The sequence below is a fragment of the Sorex fumeus genome, unplaced genomic scaffold (genome assembly GCF_029834395.1).
Source record: "Sorex fumeus unplaced genomic scaffold, SorFum_2.1 ptg000006l, whole genome shotgun sequence".
Taxonomy (NCBI): Eukaryota; Metazoa; Chordata; class Mammalia; order Eulipotyphla; family Soricidae; genus Sorex; species Sorex fumeus.
In genome coordinates, this window is record NW_026606063.1 from 48,084,483 (window position 1) to 48,105,000 (window position 20,518).

At 39.0% G+C, this 20,518-nt stretch overlaps 1 protein-coding gene across 6 annotated transcripts in view; it reads right to left on the reverse strand.

The window, feature by feature from the left end:
* The window catches only part of EHBP1 (EH domain binding protein 1), a 365,545-nt gene that overhangs the window by 66,684 nt on the left and 278,343 nt on the right, over window positions 1–20,518 (reverse strand). For 4 of the 6 annotated variants that reach the window (XM_056127052.1, XM_056127043.1, XM_056127034.1 and 1 more), the window contains one exon: window positions 5,272–5,419. In XM_056127052.1, the coding sequence (XP_055983027.1) occupies window positions 5,272–5,419 (148 nt within the window). The remainder of the gene's footprint in view (window positions 1–5,271; window positions 5,420–20,518) is intronic. The other 2 variants (XM_056127059.1, XM_056127025.1) reach the window with 1 other exon arrangement.

The following is a 20,518-nucleotide window of genomic DNA, read 5'->3' on the forward strand; positions in this document are numbered from 1 at the left end:
TTTGCTTTGCATGTGGCCAACCTGGGTTTGATTCCCAGCATCCCTTACGATCCCCCAGCACCGCCAGGAGTGATTCCTGAATGCAGAGCCAGGAGTAACCCCTGTGTATCGCCGGATGTGACCCCTCTTCCCCCCCAAAAATGAAAACACTAATTTGAAAAAATAACATGCATACTTATGTTTACTGTAGTGAAAAGATAAAATCATTTTATTCAGATGGAACTGGAGAGCATTACTTTGCTCAGAGCTTACTTCTGATTCTGTGCTCACAGGTCACTCCTCATGGTGTTAGGGGGGATCATATATGGAGCTGAAGATCGAACCTGGATCAGACTTGGCCACATGTAAGACAAGTGCTCTCTCTATCCCCTGGAGGGGATCATGTTAAATGAAATGCCAGAGGAAAGACATGCTGAATCCTTTCACTCATTTATTGTGTATAGAAGGAACAAAACAAGAGAATAGGTAGTATCAAATAATGACAATCCTTGGTTTAGAGATTACAAAACTGAGATTACGAAGCATTGGTGGATTTTCCGGAAAGGAAAACTAGGATTAAAAGTTACAGACTGTCAGTGCTGAGGGTCTTGGACACTGGTGATGGTGAAGGAGCATTAACTTTGAACCTCAAAACCATAAATGTTACTAATATTGTAACTCTGTCACCTAAGCCTGCATTTCCTGATTGGGTGCTCACAGTACTGCATAAATGGGAATGGTATGCTACTACAGGGTCAGAAAATAAGGCAGGGGACCACAGGAAGGAAACAAGGTTGACAGGGGACCATGTTCAGAAAAGGCTGAGAAACACTGACCTAATATAGAATAAAAATTTTTTTAAAAATCACTATTTTGGAAGGAAAGAGGAACTATGACCTCCTACACACTCAGATCTTTAGAAGAATCAATTCCCACTATTTCCATTCACTAACTTCTACTTGCTGTAGGAACACATTTTTGTGGACAACATTAAAAAACCATGTGAATTGCAAAAAAAAGGTACACTGATTTATACAGAAGAGACAAAAATACCAATTTAAAGAAAAACGGCCCTAACTTAACTTAAAGTGATAAACCACAGAATGGATACATATATAATATTTGAACTATACCATGTGCTATATAATACTACATGACATACTATTTTAAAGTAATATAGAGGTCTTTGTTGCATGTGTCCTTAGAATATTAACAAAAATTTAACATTTGGCAAAATAAAAATTTAATTCCCAAAACCGAAATTCAAGTCATATGCTCTGACCGTGATTTTATACAACTGAAAATGAGAACACCAATTTGTCCCCAAATACTCACACCCTGCCAAGACCAGTACAATAGAAGGTTGTTAATTTTTATGGCCACACCCAGTGGTGCTTAGGGCTTACCACTGTTTCTGGGTCACTACTGGTGAGGCCCAGGGGACTATTATGTGATTCTGGGGACAGAACCTGGCACAGCTACTTATAAGGCAAGTGCCTTACCTATTATACTATCTCTTCAGTCCCTATAATGAGGAATTTAAAATGAGACCATTATAGGTCTATAAAGACAAAATGATGCAGATGCTTGAATACATGGTCGTACATAATCTAGAATATTTTCCATATATATTCTGTGGCTAGTACAATACTGAAAATACCTCAAGTCAAATTTACTAAATCTCCTTTCATCACTGAAGATGGCTGCTTCCGAAGAATAAGAAAAAGAGAGCTTTCAGGTATGTACAAGTACTGAATCTGACTAGCAACCATGTTCAACATATTCCCCAAGCTGAGCTCTTACTATTTCAGCTCTTGATTAAGCTGTCTTCTTTTTCTTTCTGGACCACTGCTTCCAAAACCATTCTACCTGTTCTCTATCTAGGAAAGTCCACCTGTATCTCTCTCATTCTATTTCTGATTCAGACCTGATGATGCCCATTAGACACTGGAAAAACAAACACTAATTTGTAATAGTGTCAGAGGGAAGTGTCACAGGGAAATCAGTGTTAATTAGTGAAACTAGTAAATGAGTGAAACTAGGAAATTAGTGCTAGATAGATACACTCTTTTCCCTGACTAACTTTTTCTCTTTTACTTTCCCCCCTCCCCACCCTCCCTCCCTCCTCTTCACTTGGTAATGCTCAGCGGTTACACTTGCCTTTCCACTAAGAATTCACTCCTGGTCCTGCTTGGGGGACACCATATGGGATGCCAAAAATTGAACATGGGTTGGCTGCATGAAAAGCAGGTGCTCTACCCACTTTTAATTTGTAATGCACAAGTCAGCATGAGAGCAAATTCTAGTCCACTACCTTATGGAAGAAATAATAAGAACACCGTTCATTCGCATATTGCTCAAGGCTGTTTTCAGGCTTCAAGGGCAGAGTTGGGTAATTAGGATAAGAAACCATATGGCCAGCAAAGCCTAAAATATTTACTCTGGCCTTTGCCAGGAAATCTACCAAACCTTGGTCAAATTTATGGATGCAGTGCTTAGTAGATAAATGTGTATATAAGAATGGTGGCATTTCAGGCAGGAATCTTATTTTCTTCCTTGTCTTAAAGATCTGTTTCAATAACCCCAGTCTCAAGATCTTCATTCAATTCAGTATACAGATTACCTAGTTGGATCTATATACCTAAATGAAGACAAGCCAATATTTTCACTGAGGAGAGGAAACAGGTCTGTTCCATTTGTCATAACTCTGAATAAGAGCTTGCCATCTTGCCATGTGATGGCTTTCAATATCAAAGACATACTGAGCCCATGGGGAGAAAAGGATCCCAGTCTCTCTGGTATCCTTTTAGGGATTAGTCTAGACCAGAGGGTTTTCAACTCCCAGTCCACAAATTGGTACCAGTAACTAGTAACGCATATAAAAAATATGAAAACCACTTGCTAGACTCTAGCAGACTCAGCCAAATCATCTTCATTTCATCTTATTTCCCCCTATTTTAGTCTATACATCTATGCTAGCTACATAAGTCCAAACCCCATTCTACCAGCCCCTTTTAAAAATTCTACTTTGTTGACTGCCGAAAGATGCCCAAATCAGATCTTCACTACTTCAGTTACTAAACAGAAAAAAATAGCCACTGGATTGTGCTACTGATAACCTACAGCATCACCCTGATTCTCTTGGAAATATTTCAGCTAGTCCTAGATGAATCTCAACTAGGGTTTTATTACAAAGACCAATTATGTAGTTGACCATTATATACTATTAAACTTTAAAAGTTCTTAGTCTTCCCAGAATTTATTTTTACCTATTCACCACTGGAAAAGAAAATTATGAGAGTTACTGGATGCCTTTTAGCCTATTACTACTGCTCTGCTTGAGTGTGTGATGCCATAGAAAGGTGGCATTAGTAACTTTAGGGCAGTCTAACAAAAGGGTCAGGAATGAGGCTTCTCCTATCTTAAAATAGAGGCAAAGTCTTTTTAAACTTACTTATAATATCATTCATCATAATATTAATGGCCCTTATTAATCTTACTAATAAGTGATAGAAAATTATAGCAATATATGAACATGGTTAAAAGTGTTATTAATGCTATTAATACTATTGTAGTAGATTATAAAAACTAATAAAAATTCTACATGATAGGAATTGAAAAGGAAAAACAATGCATTTAATTAAGATTTGAGCATCTTGAGAAGAACAGAGGGAGATACATAGCTTTCGGGAAAGAAGCTTCCAAATTTATTTATTTATTTATTTATTTATTGAATCACTGTGGGAAAGGTTACAAAGCTTTCAGGTTTAGGTCTCAGTCATGCAAATATCAAACACATTTCCCTTTACCAATACTTATTTTTTACCATGAAGAACCTCAATAAAACCCCACTCCCCCACCCCTCCCAGCCCTTGTGAGGCAGATGAATTCTAGTTAACACTCTATCTGCTTTGATTAGATTCATTGTTTCAATAAAAGATTCACCACTATTATTTAGAGTTTACCCCCCCCCCAAATCAGACATGCTGAAAAAGCATTGTGAAGTGATTTGCTTTCTACAAGAAGCTTTCAAATTTATAGAATAAATTCTCACCATGAGGAGTGGGTGAAGAAAAGAGCCCAGAAGCCTCAATAGGAAATACTGTCAAATTTATAAAATAGGAAGTTTTATATGGCAACTTTAGTTGGAATTATTTTAAAAAATTAATCTTTCTTTTAACATAAGTAGTTAAAAAGAAAAGATGTGACTTTCATTTTACTTTGAAGAAGCTTATCATTGACCTAGAATGAGTTTTCCTTATGTCAGTCCTCTAAGGTCTTATTCAAGTCCTCACTTGTCTACTCTTCAAGATCATCTTAGCATTCTAAAATTAACTAAGGACAAGTACCTAGGATTTTGGGGGTAGAAAAACACGTTAAATTGCTTTGAAATTTAGAAAAACAAAGAAAAACAAACAAACAAAAAACAACCAGGGCCCAGAATTAGTAAAGGGATTAAGGCACTAGTCTTGCATCCTTCAACACTGGACATTATAGTTCACCCAAGAACTGCCAGGTGTTATTCTGCAGTACAGAGTCAGTCTTTGGGTAATGCTTAGAGATGTGGCATCCTAAGAGGCCCTCAAATTAAAAAAAAAATAAACAACATAAAACAAACAAAATCCATGAAAAACTATGGCCTGTTGAGTAACACCTTTTAATTAAAAAGTTTCAAGTAAAAAGATGCCCAAATTCAGGCTTGAGAAGCAAAATAAAAATTCTCTTTAATATAATCCAATATCAAATGTAGAATAATTTCTTCAGATATTAAAAAGAACTTCTTACCATAAGAAGACTAAGAAGAAACCTATATGGAAGTTATTTAAAACTCTTATAATGTTAGGTTATAATGTCAAGAACATTATTAAAGCTACTTTTAAAATATTTAGTTCAAAGACTCACCATTATCAGATTTTATGACTAAGATGCTGAGGGTTTGATTGCTTTTTGCTCATTGATAACACAATTAACAAAACACTTGATTGTATTTTACTCACTATTAATAAAATTAACATAGAATTATAAAGCAAAATTGGTAAGAATTTTCTTTTCTAAAGAATAATTTAATAAAGTACTTCTTAAACTTTTAGAAATTAAGTCAGAAGGTAGATTTGGAAAACAACAACAGCTAAATTTATTATTCTTCCTCTCAGTTTTTTGGGAAACAAATCAATAAGTTAGAAACTTTATGTATCTGATGCAACATTTTGAAGTAAGAGTAAAAACCTGTAAAAGGTCCACTGCGGATTTCTGGGTTGTCTGTAGAATATGATACAAGATTCTTTAACTCACCTCCAGATGCCTTTGACCTTTCTTTCAACTTTTCTGCAGCCATTTCACCATAGCTGGGAAGTTCTGACATCTTCACTCCAGATCGAGCTTCTGCTATTAGCTGACGAGCTCGCTCTCTCAGCTGCCGACGTCGCTCTTCATCTTGCTGCTAAGATATATTGAACAGTTGCCAACTCAGTAATTGACAGAAATGCAATTTCATTTTCAATCTGATCATCATGATAGTAACTGGTTTACAGCATGGTGCTTGGCCCACATTATAAATAGGATGCTCTATATCAGTTGGATGTCACATCATTTTAAAAAGACATACTAAAATCAGATTTTTAAAAATAACACAAATTATTATATTAAAGTCTTTAACATTCATACTAGCTTTTAAAGAATGCTTGACTAAATGCTACTTATAAACAGAAGAAAATGTTTAATAAATATAATAGAAAAAACTATTATTAAAATCACCACATTGGGGCCAGAAATGTAGCTCAGTGGTAGAGTACATATGCATCAGTGAAGCTATGTTTGATCCTGAGCATCACACACACACACACACACACACACACACACACACACACACACACTCACACACACTTTCTCTGGCTTATAGGGAAAAGTAAAAAATTTTAAAACAAAATTTCAATTTTTGAAATTCAATTTTTGTTCATTGATTTTTAGGGTATACTTGGCAGTGTGGGGGGGCTACTCCTAGCTTGGTGCTTGGAATTTTCTCCTGGCAATGCTCAGAGGACCATGTGGCACTAGGAAATCAAGCCTTGATCTTTCAACACACAACGAATGCTTTCCTTTCTAGTCCTTTGAACTATCTTCCTCCCCTGCTGTAATACCAATTATTTTTTTTTAAGAATAGAATTAAATTTGCTATGTTCTCATAAAGGCCTTAAGCACTGGCTGAGAAACATGTTTGATAGCACATTTGCTGTTATAACCTGTTGATCAAATATAGTTAATGCTATTTTTATGGGGTTGGATTAGGAATGGAATTAGTAAATTACAGTTATTACTGTTGGTAGTTTTTAGAACAAGAATTGGGAAAGTGATATACTAGTCACATTGCTACTCCCTCTCTCCAGATGAACACTGAGAAGAAAAAGTATTAAACTGAACGAATTAGAGATAAGGGCCAGGAGGATAGCACCATGGCTTGGAAACTGGCCTCACATGCTGGGGGAAAAGGCAGCTGGGATAGAGAAACGACCACTACGTAAATGATGGTTGGAGGGATTGTTTGGGATGGGAGATGAGTGCTGAAAATAGATTATGGACCAAACATGATGGCCTCTTAGTACCTGTATTGCAAACCATCACACCCAAAAGGAGAGAGAGAGAGAGAAAGAGGAAAGTGCCTGAAACAGAGGAACACGTTGGGGGTGGTGGGAGAGATTCTGGGAACATTGGTGATTGAGAATGGGAAATGGTGGAGGAATGGGTGCAGGATCATTGTATGAATGAAACGTAATCTGAAAGTTTATAAATTTGTAACTGTATCTCATGGTGATTCAATAAAAAGAAAATTATAAATGCACACTTATTCATTGCAATGCTTTGTATAATGAAGATTTGTAAACAAATGTGAAACTCTTAATGAATGGATCAAGAAGTTGTGGTATCCATACAATGGAATGTAATAAAAAAATCAAATCATTAAAAAATGAAAACTACAGAGAACTTAGTTTTTACCTACAAAAAGTTACTATAAATAAAAAAGTAATCAGAGTGAAACAGTTTTATAAGGTTTATAAAAATAAAGCATCATTATGAAAAAACAAAGCTGAAATAATCTGGCCTTAACATTCATTTTCAGAGTCATCTCTCCTTCATTTCTCTTAACCTCTATTAAACTCCACATCTATTTACATGAAATTGTTTATTCCATGTAGATTCATGTACTTGTGGGTTTAAAATGTCATTTCTTCTTTCTGGAACAATCTCCCAGTTTTTGAAACGTGTACTCATTCTTCAAGATTCTATTAAATTCACTAGTCTTCCCCTGCCAATCTTTCCTTTCCTCCCAACTCATGGGAAAAAGTTGTCTCTTCAAGGTTATTATGGTCTTCAGATGGATAAGACTGTTGATGCATAATAACTTAAAAAAATAACAGCTTGCCAACTGGGGACATAGAATGATGGTAGAGGACATCCCTCACATGCCTTGAATGTAACGTGGCCTTATATTCAATATCTGAACAACAAAATACTTGTTCAGCTACATTATAATCCACCTTCTAAGGAGAACTGAGCTACTAGAAGGCAGGGGCTCTGATTTATCTCTAAATTTCTGCTCTTCAATATGTGCCTTGGCATTTAATACTTATTTATAGAAATTTTAGATATAGAAGCTGCAGAATGGTTCATGTTTTTGGAGTTGAACCTGAAGAATGAATATAATTTGTAATGGGTAAGTCAGCAATTAGGTGGGCTACTGCAGGTGAGATTAGGTGGTAAGAACAGTACAAAGGCAGTAAACTGGGGGGAAAGTACATAGTATAGTGTTTTGGGGCACAGGGGGAAAAGCAGAAAGACAAGGCAAGAAAGATATAAGTGGAGAGCCTTGTTCAAGAGGAGTAGGGCTCCTGAATAGGGCTGGAGAGAAAGTACAAGGGGGTTAAGGTGCTTGCCTTAGATGTGGCAGACTTTGGTTTGATCCCTGGCATAGCAAAGGGCTTCCTGATCACCGACTGACCCCACACCAGCTGGTGTGGCCCAAATCCCTTATTGACCCCCTTCAAGAAAGAGGGTATAATAACATATATCTATTCTAAAGACGTCCGATTCGGGTTGTTAGGCATTCGAATGAATCAATGCTCTTGGCCAAGTTTGTGTTGACAAGGACACCGACGCCTCCAACACCTCTTTTATCGCATGTTCCGAGGAACAATTCCTCTCCAGTGTCGAAAACGGCATGGTGAGATTCGTGCCTTCTTGTCTCGGTCAGACCAATGATGTCATACTTGATCATTCGCGCTTGTACCATCAGGTCCTCGATGGATGCATCTGATGCTAGCGTACGTGCATTGAAAGTACAGACGATCATTTTTGTCTTCCTTCGTTGTGGCAGCCTAGGTCGGCCTTGAGATTTTGTCGGCCTCTCCTTTCTCATCCTTCTCAGTGCTGCCATGTCGGTGAAGCCTTCAGGGTCAGGTGAATGAGACCAGTTGTAGTTACTGGTTTTGGCATATCGAATACACAGCGGAGAGCTTGCCAGGCTCTTCCGTGCGGGCGGAATACTCTCGGTAGCCTGCCAGTCTTTCCGAGAGGGATAGAGGCTTTTGGGGTGACCTCTAATCACCCTTGTAGGTGTTACCATATTTGAACCCTATCAAATATGGTACGACAATTCCAGAAGATGGGTATTTAGTGTCTTATGATGTGTCGCGCGGCCACTTGCGGCCGCGCGGGTCCGGAAAGCGTCCTGGAGTGTGGCGACGGCTGGGTAGTGGAAGTCGTGTGGAGAGTGGAAGTCTGCCAGTGGGGTATTTATCTGGGTAGGGTGGGTCTCCTGTGCACAATTCGATCCCTGGGTGGTTGATGGAAGCTGACAGGGCAGGGTAGGGTGGGGCTCCTGATTAGAATCCCTTTGTCACCTGTGGTGGTGGGAGCAAGCAGAGAAGCTCTGTCCCTGGGTCCGCCGAGCCTGGAGTCCAAGGTCTCAGAGAGTTCCGCTTATCTTGTTCTGTGGGTCTTCAGTTGTGCGTGGGTCTCAGCCAGAGCGGCCGCGCGGGTCCGGAAAGCGTCCTGGAGTGTGGCGACGGCTGGGTAGTGGAAGTCGTTTACATTTGAATAGATGTGGCTCACTGCCTGCAGTTTCTATCTTTGTTGTCTACACACCAACATCTCATTATGATGAAAGAGAAATCGAGAAGTTCTACATGGAGCTAGAGAAGTTCTATAAAGAAGACCACACCTTCTACAAGATCATTGTGGGTGATTTTAATGCCAAGATAGGACCGAGAAGATCAGCTGAAGAACTTCACATCGGGACCCATGGCCTAGAATGGAACGAACAGGGTGAGAGACTGTCAGAGTTCATCATGTCGACCAAGACCATCCATGGTAACTCACAGTTCCAGAGGCAGAATCTAAATGATGGACATGGGAGTCTCCCGGTGGACGATTCCACAACGAAATAGACCACATCATATTCAATCGACGGTTTTGCCTGACTGATGTCGCTGTTGTCCCAAAATTTCGAACGGGATCGGACCACCGTCTCCTTCGTGCAAAATTCTACTTCACAGAGCGGGGAGAAAGGGCTGCAAAGTTCAAAAAGAGAACTCCCAGAATGACCACCAACTGGGAACTCTTTGGTACTATTGCGGCAACATGGGAAGATGCCATTGTTGACAACATTGACGAGGAATACGATCGACTGGTTCAGCACCTCCATGAATGTGCGAGGAACACCAAGAGAGAGATAGCCACAAAAAGTCGCCTATCTTCGAAAACTCTTGAGCTAATTCGCCAGCGTGGTTTGGCGCATGCCTCAGGCAACCGCAAGCTAACGTCCGAGCTTGCAAAGCAGTGCAGAGATGCGATCAAGGAAGACCTCAAAGAGAGAAGAGCAGAAGTACTGGTAGATGCGGCAGAAGCCGGGAAAAGTATTCGTAACGCCCGCCTGTCCTTCGCCAACTATAAGACCAAGATGACTGCCCTCCGACGTCCTGATGGATCCATCACATCCTCCAGAATGGCAATGGAGAAGATTATCCATGACTTCTACTCAAATCTCTTCGATAGCCATGTCCACTTGCCAACATACCAAATTCCACAGGATGGGTATGTTGTTCCCAACGTTCTCCCCTCCGAAATCCGACACGCCATTTCGTCGGTAAAGAAACAAACAGCACCCGGCCCAGACAAGGTCAGACCTGAACACCTGAAGAACCTGCCGTCAGTACTCACCAATACACTGGCTCGGCTCTTCACTCGCTACCTGTCTGAATGCAAGGTTCCGTCCCAATGGAAAACCAGCAGGACCGTACTACTGTTCAAGAAGGGAGACATCCATGACATTGGCAACTATCGCCCGATCTGCCTATTGTCTGTCATCTACAAGTTGTTCACTCGAGTCAGCCTAAATAGGATTGGCAGAACATTAGATGAAGGACAACCATGCGAGCAAGCAGGGTTCCGCAAAGGATTCAGCACCATCGACCATATCCACACAATAACCAAGCTCATTGAGGTTTCTCGGGAGTTCAAGATGCCGCTCTGCTTAACGTTCATTGATTTAAAGAAGGCCTTTGATTCTGTTGAAACGGAAGCGGTCATTGAAGCCCTAGCCAATCAGGGCATTCAAGCCCAATACATCAGGATCCTCCGTGAGCTGTATTGCGGATTCACTACCAGGATCTCACCATTCTACAAAGAAGTGATCGTTGATGTCAAGAGAGGGGTGCGGCAGGGTGATACCATTTCACCGAAACTCTTCAGTGCCACCCTCGAGAACATCATGCGACGACTGGAATGGGAAGGAATGGGAGTGAAGATAGATGGTCGGCAATTACACCACCTCCGCTTTGCTGATGATATTGTTTTAATAACACCAAACATCAGCCAAGCGGCACAAATGCTGGCCGACTTTGACCGTGAGTGTGGAAAGGTAGGATTACAGCTGAATCTTACGAAGACAATGTTTATGAGAAACAGCCTTGTTCCTGACGCCCCATTCGCTCTCAATGGAATGACCATTTCCGAATGCAACAGCTATGTCTACCTAGGTCGAGAGGTCAACATGACAAATGACCTGGCACCCGAGCTGCGCAGGAGGAAGAGAGCGGCTTGGAACGCCTTCAAGAACGTCGAAGAAATAGCTAAGAGGACGAAGAACCTCCGGCTCCGGGCACATCTCTTTGATTCCACTGTTCTTCCTGCATTAACATATGCCTCAGAGACCTGGGCCCTACGCAAACAAGATGAGAACGCCATTCAGGTCTCCCAAAGAAGAATAGAAAGAGCTATGCTTGGAATATCACGTTTCACTCAAATGAGAGAAAGAATCCAGAGTTCTGACATCCGTCGACGATCAAGGATCAGGGACGCTGTCTCATTTGCCAAGGTGTCGAAAATCAGATGGGCTGGTCACGTAATGAGATTTAAAGACGACCGTTGGACTAGAGCTGTTACTGATTGGATTCCATGGGATGTCAAGAGACCGCGTGGCCGCCCACCTACCAGATGGTCAGACTTCTTCCTGAAGATCATGAACGATCGGTTTGAGGCCCTTCATGTTCCCGGAGCGAACAGATGCCATTGGGCTACACTAGCACGCGACAGGGACAAATGGAGACGTTACTGGCGCCCGCTCGAGCAAATCGACGACTAACGGGAAGTTAAGTGATTAAGTGATTCTAAAGACGGGCTGGAGCGATAGCACAGCGGGTGGGGTGTTTGCCTTGCACCGGCTGACCCGGTCTACCCGAGTTAGATTCCTCCGCCCTTCTCGGAGAGCCAGGCAAGCTACCGAGAGAACCTCGCCCACACAGCAAAGCCTGGCAACCTCCCCATGACGTATTTGATATGCCAAACACAGTAACAACAAGTCTCACAATGGAGACGTTACTGGGCCCGCTCGAGCAAAGTGGCGAACAAGAGGAGTACAGTGCTACAGTGCATTTTAAAGACAATAAAGACCAACACTTGGTTGTCATTTTCCTTTTTCTTTCTTCCTTTCGCTTGTTTATTTAAGCAGTATAAACAACCAGAGGTATATTTGAGAAAGATTAATTTGACAACAGAGCGTAAGCTAGGTTGGCACAGAGAGGGCAAGTAGAAGAAACTTCCAAAAAACTGATGATCTTCTGTTGATTCAGTGTGTGCATTTCATTGATTTGAATCATTATAGCTGATGTTCTTTTTTTTGTTGTTGTTTTGTTTTGTTTTTTGTTTTTGTTTTTGGACTGCACCTAGTGATACTCAGGTTACTCTTGGTTTTGCCCTCAGGGACCACTCTTGGCGGGGTTCAGGAACCATATTGGGATGTCAGGAACAAAACCCAGGTTGGCCACATGCAAGGCAAATGCCCTATCTGCTATACTATTGCTCTGGCCCCTGTAGTAGCACTGTATCACTGTCCTCCCGTTGTTCATTGATTTGCTAGAGCAGGCCCAGTACCGTCTCCATTGTGAGACTTGTTGTTACTATGTTTGGCGTATCGAATACGTCACAAGTAGCTTGCCAGGCTTTGCCGTGTGGGTGAGATACTCTCGGCAGCTTGCTGGGCTCTCCGAGAGGGGCGTAGGAATCAAACCCGGTGTTCTTTATGATACTGAAACTGCTTCAATTTGTCTACTGGGTGTTTCAAGCTCATCTCTCTATCATCTACCTTTTACTCTACCCTGATTAATTCTGACAACTGTTTCATTTCTATCTCAGAATTTAAGAAGAAAGTGCCCAAACTTTAGCTCCACTACTGTGGGTATCAACTATCCTTCAGAATATTGTTCATCAATTTAGAATACCCCCACTACTAACATTTACTGCCATTTGATTACTCAGTTTTTTATTCTCATTCTTGATTCTTAAGATTCATCTGTGTTTCAGTTCTGTCTTGTTTTATGCTTTTCTAAAATAGATGTTCTTTAGTTTTCTGTTCAGTACCCTCTATTGTCTGTGTTATTTTTTCAGCTGATTTCATATTTCCTGTAAATTTAGCCATCAGTTCTACTGTCATAGTTTGACTCTTCCTAGTATCTTTACTTTCCAGCTATCTGGTAACATCTTTCCACTAGGTGTCTTGACAGCCCTCAAGCCCAATTATTCTTTTTTTTTTTTATTAGTGAAACACCATGAGGTACAGTTGTAGATTTACAATTTTTTGTACTTGGGTTTTGATTATACAATGATCAGATACCCATCCCTCCACCAGTGCCCATTTTCCACCACCATGGATAATATCACCCCCATCCCTATCCCCCCATCCCCCCCTGCCTCTGTGGCAGGGCAATCCCCTGTGTTCTCTCTCTCCTTTTGGGTGTTGTGGTCTGCAAAAGAGGCATTGAGTGGCAAACATGTTCAGTCCATAGTCTACTTTCGACATGCATCTCCCCTCCTGGGAGGATCCTCCAAACACCCTTTATTTGGTGTTCCCTTCTCTATCTGAGCTGCCCTTTCCTCTAGAATGCCCGACTGGCCACTAAGCTATGAAGTAATCCTCCTGGTGTTGATCTCAGCTATTCTTGGGTATTAATCTCATATTTTGTTACTTTATATCCCCCAGATGAATGCAATCTTTCTATGTCTATCCCTCTCTTTCTGACTCATTTCGCTTAGCATGATACTTTCCATGCTGTACCACTTGTATGTAAATTTCATGACTTCATCTTTTCTAACAGCTACATAGTACTCCATTGTGTAGATGTACCAAAGTTTCTTTAACCAGTCATCTGTTCTTGAAGCCTAATTATTCTTATTCCAAACTTCCTTTTCCTTCTTATGGTTTTCTCTTAATTTTTCTGTTTTTATTTTCAATGTCATAGTTTTAAGCTTCTGAGTCAGTTCCTTTTTTCCCTCCCCATCTACATCTTATCTTTCTAACTCAACTCTTTCCATTCTGGTTGTTGTCACCCTAGTTCTGTATTTCACTATAGTTTTCCTGAACTATTATAAGAACCTTCTAATTTGTGATATGAAAACTTGTTTTTACACCACTTGGAGTAGCTTTTAAGGGGTAGAGGAGTTGATGGCTGACACCCAGTAGTGCTCAGGGGTTATTCCTGGTTTTGTGCTCAGGAGTAAGCCCTGGCAGTGGACCAGGTAACCATATTTCATGTCAGAACAAAGTAGCATCTGATTTAATGGAAGACAAGTACTTTTCCCTGTACTATTTCTCCAGTCTCTGAAGTAGGTTGTTTCAGAGTAATAGTATTTAGAAACATACTTAATACCATACATATTACTTCCTAGTTGCAAGGAGAAAATCAGAACCATATCTTGGGTTAAGATGTTTAATCTAATGAAGAATTTTAGCCTCATGAACATTGGTTTAGGGGCTGGAGAGATAGTACAGCAGGTAGGCGATATGCTTTGCATATGGCCAAGCTGGGTTTGAGCCTTGGTGCCTTGTATAGTTCCTTGAGCCTGGTAGGAGTGATCTTCAAGTGCAGAGCTAGGAGTAAGCCTTGGCACTGCCAGGTGTGTTCCCCTCCCAAACAAAACAAAATAAAACAAAACAAAACACCAAACTGACAACACAAAAACCTAACAACAAGAACAAAAAAAATGGGTCAGTCATACATTGTATAATCTTTTATTTGTTCTGCTTTTGGGTCATAACTGATAGTGTTCAGAGGCTACTCCTAACTTGGTGGTCAGAGGTCACAGTGAGTGTGTGTGTGTGTGTGTGTGTGTGTGTGTGTGTGTGTGTGTGTGAAGGGGGCGGTGGGGAGAATAAAAGGTACTTAACCATTCACAATATGTAATTCAGGGTTAGATGCTAGTTTGGACATATCAGCTATAAAGGACAATTTTGATTTATTAGAGAAATCTGTATACATGCACAGATTAATGTATTATAGTAGTATAATATATTAATATATATTATATATTATCAAGTACTGAATGAAGAAAAATACAAATTCCCCCCAAAACTGATCATAATAGTAATGGTTTCATTTTTCTCCTAACAAAACAATACACTAATATATATTTATAGAAATAAATGAAGGAGTATTTACCAAGTGTCAGAGTTGAGATACCTGGATGTAGAAACAAGATATTTTTATTTTCTTTCATTGGTCTTCATTTTCTAATTTCCTATATTCATGCTCTAATTTCCTATATACACACAGGAATTACTCTTGTAAAGAAAAGTTATTCTAGGGAATAAAGTGATAGCTCAAAATGTTGAATCTATGAGGAGACCCTGGTTTTCATCCCTGACACTGCATGGTCCCAGAGTATTGACAGGAGCAGCCCCTGAACAATATGCTTAGAGAAGTTCCTGAACACTTTTGGGTGTGACCCAAAAATGTCCTTTAAAAAATTTACTTAAGAACTCAAAAAAGAAGATAGCTCAATGGACTAAGCTCATGCTTTGCATGCAAGAGGCCTGGATTCAATCCCTAGTGTCAATTGGTTCTCAAAGTACTGCCAGGTGTGACACCCAAGAGCTGGAAGTAGCCCTAAGAATCACCTAAAAAGGTGTCAAAAAAAAAAGTTGTTTTAAAAAGTATTTTGGCTGGTGAGCTAGCATAAAGAGCTAGAGCGTGTATATCTGACCTGGACAGGATGCCAGACTCACAGAACCTCCCTAGAACTACTGCTGGTTGTAACACTGGTGATCCCAGCAGGACTGGGGAGAGCCCATTCTCTAAAAAACTCAACCCTTAAAGAAATCAATAAAAGAGAATCTTGGGAGCCAAGAACAGTACAGTGGTTAGGGTGCATACTAGGCTCTTCCCCACTATGTACCTTACCTGGGGTTCAATTACCAGCACCACATAATACCTGAAACATTGATGGGTCAGCTCTGGAGGTTCCTGAACACTGTCAGGTGTGGCCCCAGAGCCTCCATGAAAATTGCAGGTGTTGGGGGGTGGGGTGGCATAAGGCTCAAGCAGTGCCACATCATCAGGTCTCTGATTTGAACTGAGGAGGTCTCTAAACCTCCTAAATACTACTTCTAGGGATTCTGTCTTTACCGCCAAAAAAGTAATCTTGGAGGAATATAGGATGAAGCTAGAGCACTAATATTGCATGTGTGAGCCCTGAATTCAATACTAGACAGTGAGGAAATAGAACAGTAAATTTTGAAGGGAAAAAAAAAGGAAAGTAAATGATTTCCTTAAGTGGATTGTGGTTGTGGTAGGATCAAAGGAAGAGATCAGAAAATATGGAGAAAGAAGATTAAAGAATACAAAAAATTTTAGTTCACTGTTAATATTCCTGAGCTTAGAAAAATTAACATATACACAGAAAAAAAATTCAAGGTTGATGACTTTGGAGTTGCTTATTGATATTTCTCAAGGTTTTGTGTATATTTTTATATTCATAGTCTCACAAAATTTTTGTGAGAATATTTAGGTTTAAAGTGTGAAGGTCACACAGCTAAAAATGATGTCAGAGCCAACAGCCCAGCACTGATCTGTCTTACTCCAGATCCCTTGCTCTCACCCAGCAAATGATTCCCAAAGTATCAAATTACATGACCAACTAAGGAAAATTGAGCTTTTACTAAACTTTCATCTTTCAAACTTAAGAAAAGTTAAGAGCACTAATAAAAACCATTATATGATATGCCTCAGGCAACTAGGTTTAAGTGAATTTCACTGCATGAATAATAACCTTGCAGAGCTGGAATTTGGTGATTCAGACTAAAATGAAGTGGTCCTAGGTCATCTCAACTGAGTTAAAATGAAATAAATGATTTACATTTCTGAATATAAAATTGGAACCTTTTTTTTCCAAGCTGCCACCTTCTTTTGGCCTCCATCTCCTCTCACAATAATACTCCCACCTGTAAATATTTTTGAGAGTTTACCAAGAGTACTATTTAAAGTAGGCAATCATTAATAAAAGCAACTCTAAATACTAATTAGGGACACTTTATCAATTTCCATGTAAATTGTTTGTTTGTACCTATTTACCCATCATTGTTCTCTATACAATAGGAAAAAAAATGCAAATGAACAAATCACAATATAGCCCTAAAGGGACTTACTGTTTATAACCATTAGCCCAGAGGTGTGCTGTAATTCAATTCTCAAGTAGCAAGATTTAGCCTCATTAACAGACTGCAAGGGCACGTTACAACTCATAAAACCCTACAGTAAACAAAGTTTATGGACACAGCACAAAATCTTGAGCCTGATTGACAGAATTCTAGTTCCCTATCAGATTGCCTTGATTTACTTTTCTACTAATGTCCTAACACCACAGAGACAATTCTGCTTGGGCCTCAAGCTCTCCAGTGGGATGACATATCTGCAGTTATTTGTTTTCTCACCCATTAACTTCCCTTAAGACAAAGAACCATCTGAGAAAATAGAAGTTAATTGTTAAAGGCAGAAGGAAAGGCTTCTGTAACCACAGTAACAGACAATTCAAGCAATTTACATTTAGAGGATAGCATTAATTTCCAAATTAACCATAAAATGATTTCATTTTAATTTATATATCTGCCATTGTCAATTTCTACATCAATATTTTAAAAATACAGCAACAAAATGTATGCATCATTTACTCAAGAGAGACATTATTTGGGTGAAAAGGCATAAAATGACCTGAGAGTAAGGGCAACAATTATTTTAATGTTTTGTATAGAAGTCAGAACAAATTACTGAACTATGTAGATAACTATCTCTGATAATTATGATTTGCCTAAACCTACTCAAGTACAGAAATGTCTTGTGTTTTGACCATCTCTATTTAAAAGAAGACAGAAATTCAAAGCTGTAAGTAAGCAATTTTTTATATCTGTTGAAAAAAATTAGTATTTTTACTGTAGTGTAGAGATAACTTGGAAGATGCTGCTATTAAAAAAGAAAGGTACTAGGGCTGGAGAGATAGTACAGTGGGTATGGTGCTTGAGTTGCAAGTAGCCAACCTGGGTTTGATCCCTAACACCCATATGGTCCCTATTCCCCCACCTCCAGAAGTGACCCTCTAAGCACAGAGCCAGGAATAAGCCCAGATGAAAAGGAAGGAAGAAAGAGAGGAAGGAGGGAGGGAAGAAAGAAAAAAATCATTTGAAAAATTCAATATATAGGATCTTTATATATCTTTCATTTGCCTACCTATCTGAAAAAAAAAAACTTAAATACACTAAAGTAGCTAAGCTTCCGTGTTCACAGAATGGTCTGAAAACCTTTCTATATGTTATTGTTTAGCATAAGACTTAGTTCTGTATTATAATCTAGGCTTTACATTTTTTTTTTGGTTCTGGGGATCAAACCCAGGACCTTATTCAGGTGATATAAAATCCTATCACTGAGCTTCACCTCCATCTCCAGGTTAATTTAGCTTCTGTAAGATTAATGTAGTCCTTAGAAGGTTTGATGAGGTCAGATGCATGGCTGGATGCGTCTCTTCCCATGACCATTTTCTTTAAGTTAATTTTAAGCAAACACCAGTACTGTCCCTGTGCAGTATGTTTTCACATATTTGTTACACCATTTACTAACAATCCAGTGAGGTAATTACTATGACTGATTTGACAGAAACCAAATCTCACTTAAATACACAGCCCAAGGTCATACATACATGTTGTAAGAGGTAAAGTAAGAAATAAAATCTGTGTCTTACTTCAAAATCTGTGTCTTACTTCCTAGGTGGCCATATAACATATTCACAGAATTTTCCTGAGGCCTTACTATTAATGTGATTTATTAAAAACCCAATTTGTTTACTGATAGATAAGCTGTAAAAGTCAGGTTAAGTTCCTCCTTGTTGCCACTGAATACAAAGAAGGGGAAAAAATAAACTTCTTTACAGTCCTTTAAAAGTTATGTTTCAGTCTTTAAATTATGTGACGTCAAAAGTGCCGAATATAGTACCATTAAAGCTTTCTTTCCTCTTTGCAAACATTTCAAGATAAGTCAAAAAGTCATGTTATGATGTAAAGCTGTTTATTTTGACATAATGGTTTAAAATATTCAAATATAAAATGTGGATAAGGACTAGCCATTTTGGACATAAGCTGAAAAAAAGTATGTAGTCCTTTCACAGCAAGTCTTCAGATACGACTTTTTTCTTATAATTCTGAAACAGTCTACAATCTTCCTTAGATAGATGCACTAGTAAAACTTGACAATTTAAGAATAAACTCTTCAAGAATAAGTAATGTGATTCCTTGTTTCCTTTCCATAAAAAATGTATTGGTATGCAATTTTTATATTTCACAGTTCACCGACATCTAGGCAAGCTTCCTTCTACTGCTTCAATGGTGCTACTTTTAATTTTATCCTCCTTAGTCGTAGTAATTAAAGTGATCAGCAGTGGCATCCCAGCGGCTCTGACACAGCTACAACCCCTTAGCAGACTTTTGCTTTTAAGAGAAAGGAGAAGAAAAAGACTAGAGTTTCATTTCACAGTGAACAAGAAAATCAAGCTTCTCCAATCTTCAACTTTATTCAATTGTTCTTTCAGCAGTCTTTGGATCCTGAGACTGAAATAAAAATGGCTGCCATGGGGGGGTCCTTTTTATACTTGCTGCAAATGCAAAAAAGTGTCACCAACTGATATTGCTTTAGCCAAAACTGCGATGTCATGAATTTGTGAAGGTGAATTAGAACATAAAAATGTCTACACACATTTTCATAAACTAAACTTCAACAAAACTTTATAAATATATTATTTCAGGTAATATAGTAAGCATCTTTGCTCTTTGTAAATCTGTGTACAAACAATAAAACAGAACAAACCATTCAATTTCTATCAATAAATTCTAAACCCTTTACCTCCCTTAATAATAAAATAATAGTCTATGTTCTCTTGTATTATCTTGAGTGTTTTATATATTGTTGTAATTGAATTTTTGTTAACTGGGCTAATGACATTTTAACTTTTCTAATTTTTTTTTAAATGGGGCTTTACTTAGTACTGCTAGTATTTCACAGAATTGTGCTCCTAAAGTGGTCCATGAAATTCCTCAACTTTGTTGTAAACTGAGAGAAGTTGACTGCCACCTTTTCATCATTAGACAGGAAGCAAGGCTCTGTTATTAGTCATTCAGAAAGAAGAAAAAAAGAATTATGTGCTTGTCCAGAGGCAAGGATTACCAAAGTGTACCTATTCAGTTGCTACTGAAGATGGAATGAAAATAAATAAAATTACAAGATTTTTAAAGGTTTAGGTAGACATATTTTACTACCAACTTGATCAGTTCCCGACTGAATAAATAGGATTTAGGGTGAAACATTAAAACTGGTTAGCAGATCTTTTCAACCTTTTTCAAACTTTTCTTATACTGGCTTGTAATATAAGCAGACATGCTTATAAATGGTCACACCTGCTCATTTCTCTGGGGATGCCCTGATCTCTGTTTCTCTAACAAAGAAAGAAAGAAAAAAAAATCAGCCTTTCTTGTTGCAAAACAGAGTGGAAAGTCAAAATCTTTCTCAAGTTTGCCCCATCTGGTCAGATTAAATCTTTGATCAGCCCTGGGGATTACATTTATTTTTTTTTATGTAGTAACTACTAAATTTTGGATTGGTTTAAAATACATAGGCAAGATACTAAACATTATAAGTGAAGTTTAAGGGCTAGCTTTTAATATGAGGAAAAAATAAGC